The sequence below is a fragment of the Sorex fumeus genome, unplaced genomic scaffold (genome assembly GCF_029834395.1).
Source record: "Sorex fumeus unplaced genomic scaffold, SorFum_2.1 ptg000026l, whole genome shotgun sequence".
Lineage (NCBI taxonomy): Eukaryota > Metazoa > Chordata > Mammalia > Eulipotyphla > Soricidae > Sorex > Sorex fumeus.
Genome location: NW_026606083.1, coordinates 16,185,436 through 16,194,432, shown reverse-complemented (window position 1 = coordinate 16,194,432; position 8,997 = coordinate 16,185,436). Strand labels below are relative to the sequence as shown.

The 8,997-nt window shown below is 39.0% G+C and overlaps 1 protein-coding gene across 1 annotated transcript in view; it reads right to left on the bottom strand.

Moving 5' to 3' along the window:
- Nucleotides 1-424: 424 nt before the first annotated feature.
- MALRD1 (MAM and LDL receptor class A domain containing 1) overlaps nucleotides 425-8,997 on the bottom strand; it is a 625,529-nt gene continuing 616,956 nt past the window's right edge. Inside the window, exons 40-41 of the mRNA XM_056114588.1 lie at nucleotides 4,626-4,701; nucleotides 425-505 (exon numbers count right to left, since the gene is read on the bottom strand). Of these exons, the coding sequence (XP_055970563.1) occupies nucleotides 425-505; nucleotides 4,626-4,701 (157 nt within the window). The remainder of the gene's footprint in view (nucleotides 506-4,625; nucleotides 4,702-8,997) is intronic.

Genomic DNA, 8,997 nt, shown 5'->3' with positions numbered 1-8,997 from the left:
GTTTGAACCCTGGCATCCCATATGGTACCCCAGGTACTGCCAGGAGTGATTAGTGAGTGCAGAGCCAAGAGTAACTTCAGAGCATTTCTGGGTGTTGCCTCAAAATAAACAAACCAACAAACCTACTTCATAATGTAGGACATAGAACAGTTTAATCAAAAAAGTGACAAAAGTCAAACAAAACAAGAAACTTCAGAACATTTTGTTCATGAGTATTTTAATGAAGATCAAGTTTTGGTTCATATTTGGCACATTCTATATATTTCATTAAAATATAAATATAACAATTACACTAGAATTTTGAAACCTTTTTTACCATTGTACAAGATAAATTTCTCATTTCCAGACACTGTAATTTTGCATAAATGACACATAGTAGTATTTGACATAAATGACACATTGGTGGTATTTGATATTGATGATTCTATTTGAGATGACTAGATATGGTCTCCAGGCCTCCTGATGATCTGCCATATAGTGGATTTGAGAAGGAGTATACAGAACTCTAAAGAAAAAGACATTGAGAAAGTTAGAATTCTAGGCATTAAAATTGGAGACTTCTGACAAGAAGGTAGAAGGCTGTCAATTTATATCGGGTTTATACTGCAGTCATAATTAGGAAATCCTGACTTTCCTGTCTATACCTCCATTTCAATGGTTTGAGTCATTGGACCCAGCCTAGGATTGATGTAGTGTGTCCTCTGCATTCTCTGTGCAGAGAAAGTACTGCCCCATCTTCACGTGGGATATGAAAAGGCCATGGGCACTATCCTGACTGCATCATTTTTAGGCGCTAGAATCTCTAAGTCTCCTCTATTGATTTTAGTTAAGTTAAATTAGACAAAACACATGTAACTTTTAAAATCCAAAGGCATCAATTTGGGAGAATTTGAGTTTAGAGTTTATCAGGAAATGTAAAATCTGAGAATTCTATATAGCAAAAAAGTGATTGCTTTAAATAAGTGCATTCAAAAACTAGAGAAAAATGATACCGAACAGATTAAAGAGACTGAAGATTCATCTACAAATTTGGATGTACATACTTTATATGGAGGTATAATTTTAAAATACATTAACAATAAAAAATCGATGACATGTGTAAGACAGCCAAAGTATAATGACTGAGTATTTTAGAGTATCAAGGGACTACCGTTCACATTTTTTGTGCAATTCCGTGGATATATAGGCCTGGATATATATGCCCTTATATTTTCATGATACAACTGAAACCTTTACACCTGAAAGTACATGATACCTGGGGTTCTCTTAAAAACACTTGGCTGGTCACCAAGAAGGACACTTAAAGTAAGTCATGGGCTTTGAATAATAATGCTGTTAGTATATATACTTTTATCTGTTACATCAAATGTACCACTTTATTGCTTTCTGCTGAAAAAAAATGTCTATGCAGTGAAAGAAGGGGACATATGAGAACTTGTGGCTTCTACTCAGTGTTCATCCAAAATTAAACGTGATTTTAAGTAAATATAGTTTGCTTAGAAACATCACCACTCTGGTAGGGGGATATTTGGAAATGATGGCCAAAGAGATGAGACAAAAGTGACTTGGGTGGAAAAGGGTTGAAGCTAGCTAATATGTATATGTTAGTTCATTCTTCTCTTAATTTCTAACTCACAATTTTTTCTCTGAGTGTTCAGAATTTTTCATAAACTGTTTCTCTTTGCTACTATCAGAGAAGATAGTAATAATTTAATTAACATAAAATCATTTGCTTCTGAAATCAAACAATTCCCAAAGTCAGTACTATGACAAAAGTTTGTAATGGAGAGGGAAAGGAGTGTGGAAAATAGATAATTTTTCTTTTACTAGAATGAAAGTAAAAAGATTGCTTTCAAGGTTCACTGATGAGAGTCACCAATTTAAATGGGTTGAAGAGTAGGGAAATGTCTGAAAAACATTTTAAATGGTGGCTCTTTTATATGGACCCTCTATCCTATTCTTACAAAACCGTCTTCCCACTAGGAAGTCAAGCAACTTCTTAGCAACTTTGTAGATACTATCACTTGGAGATGTTAATATAAAACATTCCAAACCTAAACCACATCACTTTCATTCCTCATATCATTTTTTGTCTTTCAACTACTGAAAGTTAAAATAAAGGATGAAAAGGTCTTTTAAATATAAAAACTGAACATAAGGCGGTAACAGATAAAGTGCAAATGATAAATCACATACCTTGCTGAATGAGGTCATAGGTTTGAACCCACTCCTGGGCACTACCAGGAGTAGGCCACACAACAATAAAAATCATGAAAATAAGTTTATGTTACGTATTTCTACTTCAAACAAAAGATACATTTGCTTCTTAAATATGCACTGTTTATGGGTTATCTATTGAGTAGGGCTATGCTTTCATTTTTTTTTTTTATTTATTTATTGAATCACTGTGGGAAAGGTTACAAAGCTTTCAGGTGTAGGTCTCAGTCATGCAAATATCAAACACATTTCCCTTTACCAATACTTATTTTTTACCATGAAGAACCCCAATAAAACCCCACCCCCCCACCCCTCCCCGTCCCTGTGAGGCAGATGAATTCTAGTTAACACTCTATCTGCTTTGATTAGATTCATTGTTTCAATAAAAGATTCACCACTATTATTTAGAGTTTACCCCCCCCCAAATCAGACATGCTGAAAAAGCATTGTGAAGTGATTTGCTTTCTACAGCTGGGTTCAAGAATTTAATGTTGGTTTTGGATTTCTGCTATTTTACCTATTGACCGTGGAAGTATTTCTACTGAAAGTCAGATAGTTAAGAAATTGGTTTCTGTGTTCTGGAGTCGTGGCCGTGCTGGAGAGCCGCTCGCGGGGGGCAACCGGTGGCCTCGGTAGGGCGTGAAGGGCGGAGCGAAACGCCCCCCTTCCCATGAGGTTTTAGTCGCCCCCACACTCCCGGCTCATACCTGCTGTCCACAAGGCTCCCATGTGGCCGCCATCTTTCTTTCCAGAGAGGAGAGGGAGAATGGGGCAACACCCTTTCCCCTCCGGCAGACTTGATGGACTGGATCAATGCATAGTCCGTTCACTTTTCTGCTCCAAGCTGCTGGGTTCTGCATTAAGTCCTTGTGCTTCTGGGACCATGGCCGTGCTGGAGAGCCGCTCGCGGGGGGCAACTGGTGACCTCGGTAGGGCGTGAAGGACGGACCAGAACACCCCCCGACCCATGAGGTTTTAGTCGCCCCCACTCCCCCGGCTCATACCTGCTGTCCACAAGGCTCCCATGTGGCCGCCATCTTTCTTTCCAGAGGGAGGAGGGCGGAAGGGAGCACCACCCTTTCCCCTCTGGGCAGAAATATGCTTTCATTTTTAGGATGTCTTATTTACTTGACAAATCAGTTAGATTAATTCTGTCTGTGCTCTGGGAAATATTTTACTCCATGTTTTCATTCTTATCTAAACCACATGTTTGTTTCCTCGTTTGGAAGAAAGTATAGAAATTAAAAAGTCAATGACTGTGTTAGACTTTAACCAAAAAAAAAAATCCCCAAACCCAGAAAGTACTAGAAACTGTGATTTGACACATTATTTTTTTTTCAATAGCAGTAACAACGATGTATGACCTATTTTCATTTTAAAATGTAGGAGCAAACTAAGACATTGACTTTCTGTATGCTTTCTGTATTTGACAAGGAAACTAATCACCTCACTTGTATCACTTGTCATCCTGTTGATCATCGATTTGCTCGAGTGGGCACCAGTAACATCTCCATTCTAAAGGAAACTAATGGAATTGAATATCTCTAAAATCAGATCTCAGAAAACTTTTATAGATTGGAAGTAATGTCATAGATAATTATATTTCATACCCAAAAAAGTACTCATATGATCTATTTATAAAGGCATAATAAAGAAACCAGAACAGGGATAATAGTACTGGGGTTAGAGTGACAGTACTGTGGGTAGACCACTTGCTTTGCATAGGGATGACCCTGATTTGATCCCCAGTACCTATCATTCCCTCGATCCCTGTCAGGAGTGATCATTGAGTACAGAGTCAGGAGAAAGTCCTTGAGAGGAGCTAGGTGTGGCCCCAAATAAAAAAATCGAAACAAATAAAAAGTATGGGTGAATTTCCTGGTCATTTTCTCTCCATTCTGTTACTTATTGCACAGATAAGGGGCCCTTAGCAGGCCAAGAAAAACATAATGCACTTAGGTTGCCTTTCTTCTTCTGGGTGATCAGAACTTGGCCCTCACTGCTCACATCTAAATTTAAAGAAAGCACACAATGCTCTCTTCTCTTTTGTCTTTTGAGAAGAAAATAGAAAAAGAGTCAATAACTAGTTACTGTGAATAGCTGACTAATACTTTGTGGGTTAAGCTGATATTTTCCAGATTGTCGGTTCTCCTTGCCTAGGAACAGTGACCACAAAACCATTTAACATTGCACTGGATTTACAAGCAATCTGAAACTGGAACGGAAGGGAAAATTCTCATTGCACATTTAAAGAGAATGAAACATCTTCCCATCCTCAGTTGAATTCGTTCTACTAAAACATTTCCCTTGGCCACAGTGTGAAAAAATGCCCAAACATCACTGTGGTTACTTGTGTCTGCATGTGTGTTTCTGCCTATGAAACAAAACAGTTCACTATTACCACTCACCTCTGTTTTCTCCGAGTTGTTCCAATTCCCATAAACTGGATTTTCGAAGGCACAGTTAACCATTTCTTTATTTTTTCTTAAAGCACACAGGACCAAAAGGAAAAAAAAAGAAGGAAAGTATTTAAATATAACAGTACATTTTCAGGATATTAGCTGGTATAAGTTTTTGAGAGACACACAGTCTAGCCAGTGTACTTATTTTTATGAATGCATTACCATAAAAGTATTTTTTTTTACAAGACACTAAGATAACCACATTTTTCAAAGCAATTGTAATTTGAGTTTTGGGTGTTTAGATTCCAAATCAAAAGCACCTGCTGTTTTAAAAAACTTGACTTTTGTTTTAATTGTCCCTCAACAATAGCATAATAACTAAGTAAAAGTGGTATTAAGGAAAGTTTACCTTGAAATCTCTTAGTCTCCCAAAGTGCCAAACTACCGATCCTGAAAATTTTTTCAGAGGCAATGTCAAGGAATAGAGCACATGAGTCAGTCTGATATTTTGTTTTATTTTATTTTATTTTATTTTATTTTATTTTATAGGTAATGTCTAAGCATTACTTAAGAGACCTAAGGCCCACTGGCAGGTCTTGACCAACTGGTTGGGTTCAATGCAAGGATAATGAGGATATAGTGTTTTTATGCTCTGTGGTGTTTGGGTTTCTCAAGATATCCCTGAGTGCTCAGGGGCTTTCAGGACTGCTCCCAGCAACACTCAGGCTGGTGGGGGGGTCATGTAGTGACGGGAATCAGACCTAAGTTGGACATATGCTAGGTGTACATCTAATCTCTGTACTGTACTGACTCCTGGCCTCTAGTCTAACACTTTTTCTAAAAATATAAATTTATTTTTAAAATTGAATTTCCGTGAGATACTGTTACAAAGTTTTCATGATCAGGTTTCAGTCATGCAATGTTCCCACTCATCCCTCCACCAGTGCACATTTCCTACCACCAACATCCCCAATATCCCCCCTGCCACCCTCCCCCCCTCCCCAGCCTGCTGCTATGTCAGGCACTTTTTTCTCCCCCTCTCTTCCCCCTCCCCTCCCCCTCGCTCTCCCCATCTACCTCTCTCTCTCTTTCTATTTTTGGGTATTATGGTTTGCAATACAGAATCTGGTAGGCCATCATGTTTGGTTCTTTACCCACTTTCAATACACATCTCCAGAGCAATCTCTTCCAGCCATCATTGTCATAATGGTCACTTCTCTATCCCAGCTGCCTTCTCCCACAACCCTTGATGCAGGCTTTCAACTGTGAACCAATCCTCCTGGCCCTTGTTTCTATTGTCCTTGAGTGTTTGTCTCATACTATGATGTTTGTTTTTTTTATATCCCACAAATGAGTACAGTCATTCTATGCCTCTTCTTCCCCTTCTTAGTCTAACACTTTAAACAGCAAATTAAAGATTGTTTTGAAGCACTCATTATGATAGTTTTTCTCTCCTCTCAAACTGTAAAATAGATATGTCTGTGGCAATCAAACATATTGATCTAGAACCACATAATTTACTGTGATGAACCAGGCTCCATATTGATCATTTTCTTATTGTATTTTAATTACTTAAAGTCAAGTGACTCATTAGAAGACAACAATACCATTTCCAACTGAAGGAGGGATAAAATGCCCATCACAAGAAAAACTGCATGAAATATACACACTTCTTCAGTAGAACATAAAGTGTTGCTGGTGGGTGAGTGGGGGTAGGGACACAGAGCAGGAGGCATCCACGAAAGAGAGGGGAAAATGCTACTCCCTTCTGTTTGTCCTCCCACAACTTTGCCAGTGACTGGGGAGATTAGGACTCATAGTAGCCTGTGCACTCCCCATTACCATAGGCTTTAAAGTCCTGACTCCACCTAATCAGTCCCTAGGTTCTGTGTCTACTCTCACAAAAAAGAAATATAACTCTTTTTGGGAAAGAGAGAGGGGAGAGAGAGAGAGAGAGAGAGAGAGAGAGAGAGAGAGAGAGAGAGATAGAGAGAGCGAGCAAGACAGAACTAGATAAAGTACAAGAAATTTATCACACATTCTCAAGTTGGCAAGTAGAAAACTTTGAATGAAGTGGTCCCGAACACTCAAGAAGTTGCATATATAGACGAAAGGGTGTGAATGACTTTGGGGTACGGAGCATGAGGCTTTCTTTTCAATTTTTTTCAAACTTACGTTTTAATTGAGACATTGTATCTTTATTGTACTTGCATATTTTAAGTTATATCACGGTCACGGTCCTCCCGTTGTTCATCGATTTGCTCAAGCGGGCCCAGTAATGTCTCCATCATAAGACTTGTTGTTACTGTGTTTGGCATATTGAATATGTCACAGGTAGCTTGCCAGGCTCTCCGAGAGGGGCAGAGGAATCGAACTTGGGTTGGCCATGTTGGCTGCGTGCAAGCAAAGGCTCTACCCCCTGTGCTATCGCTCCAGCCCTTTCAAGTTATAAACCTATTCTATATGATCAAGATGGAATTGTACAATATTTATTCTTTGGTTTGGTAGATCATGGCTGGAGAAATAGGTCAGTGGATAGAGAATTTTCCCTGCTTGTAGCTGGCTCAGGTTCCATCCCTGACATCCCATATGGTCCTCTGAACACTGTCAGGAGTGATTCCTGAGTGCAGAGCCAGGAGTAATCCCTGGGCACCTCTGTGTGTGGGAACCCCCAAAAGACAAGGATAATTAACATTTCAGCGTGTATAAGAACTTGAATCATTGTATGACTAAATAAGATTCCATCATTGTACATGCATGCTGTTTTGTGTAACCTCTCACCTGTCAACAGGCACTTGGGTTAGTTCCACATTTATCTGTTGTGTACAAAGCAGTTATAAATAGTTGGAGAAATTTTTTTCTCTATTAAATAGACTGAATACCCTTGTCAAAAAATTAATTGATTATGGAGGCTGGAAGATGGCTTGATAGCTTAAGGTACTTGCCCATCAAGTTTGAAGTTCATGTTTTTAAATCCAAGTTCTCCTCACACTGAGTTTATCTCTACAGATGTGCTAAGATCCCTAGTAAGAAACATCTAGGAAGAAAGCTCAGAGACTTGTGCCAAGGGCTAGACTGAAGTCTGAGCTCAATCCCTGCTTATGCATCAAGAAGATCCTGCCTGGGGTCTCAGATGAAGGGGGAAAACCAATTGGTCATAGAAGTATGAATTTATATATGGGTTCTCAATTTTAGTTCACTGAAATATATGTTCATATGTCAACATGAGGGCTGGAGAGATAGCACAGTTGGTAGGGTGCTTGCCTTGTATGAGCTGACCCCGGCTGACCCAGGTTCGATTTCTCCGCCCCTCTCAGAGAGCCCGGCAAGCTACCGAGAGTATGTCGCCCACACGGCAAAGCCTGGCCAGCTACCCATGACGTATTTGATATGTCCAAAACAGTAACAAGTCTTGTTACTAGTGCCCACTCTAGCAAATAGATAAAAAACGGAAGGACAGTGCTACAGTGCTATGTTAACATGATATTTTTGTTTGCTGTAGCTTGATGATAGGTTTTGACTTCAAGAAAAAGATTTCCCCAACCTTGTTCTTTTTAAAGAACATTGTGACTCTAGTACACCTCCTGTTCCACCTGAATCTGAGAATTAGCATTTACATTTATGTAAAATGGCTGTTAAATGTATGCACTCAGTATAAGAGTTAAGTTTTGGAATCAACCTAGATGTTCAAAGACCGATAAGTGGGTCATGAAGATGTAGTATATATATTCAATAGAATACTACACAGCTGTAAGTAATATGAAATCATGTAAATTGTGGATAGAACTTGAAGATATCATGTTAAATTAAGTAAATAAGAAGAAAAAAGAAACAGTATTACACCACTTATATGTGGTATTTAAAATTTATAATTGGATGAAGAAATGCACTGTTTTAAAGGTGGGAGGCAGGGTGTCTGGGTCAACCTTGGACCCAAAGTATAGGGAAGAGAAAGGAAAGAAAGAGTGGAAGGAAATGGGAGAAGAGACAGCTGAGAAGCAATGGGGGCCAGCCAGGTCAATGGATTCAAGTACATCAGGGGTGTTAGAAATAATAGAGCCAAATATCCAAACCACAGACTCAACACCACTGAAATCAAGAGATCCAAACTTTAACAACCAAACTTAGGAAGATGCCTTGTCAGGAGGGTGGGCCAGTGGAGGGCAAATGGGAGAGAAACCGGGAACATTGGTGGAGGAAAGTTAACACGGTGATGGGACCCATGCTGCAATATTGTATGTCTAAAACGTACCTATGAATAACTTTGCAAAGAACGGTGCTTTAATACAATTCTTTTAAAAAGAAAAAAAAAGACTATTAGGGTTTTACTAGGGATTGCCTTGAATCCACAGATTTGGGTTGTATTCAGAGTTTGACA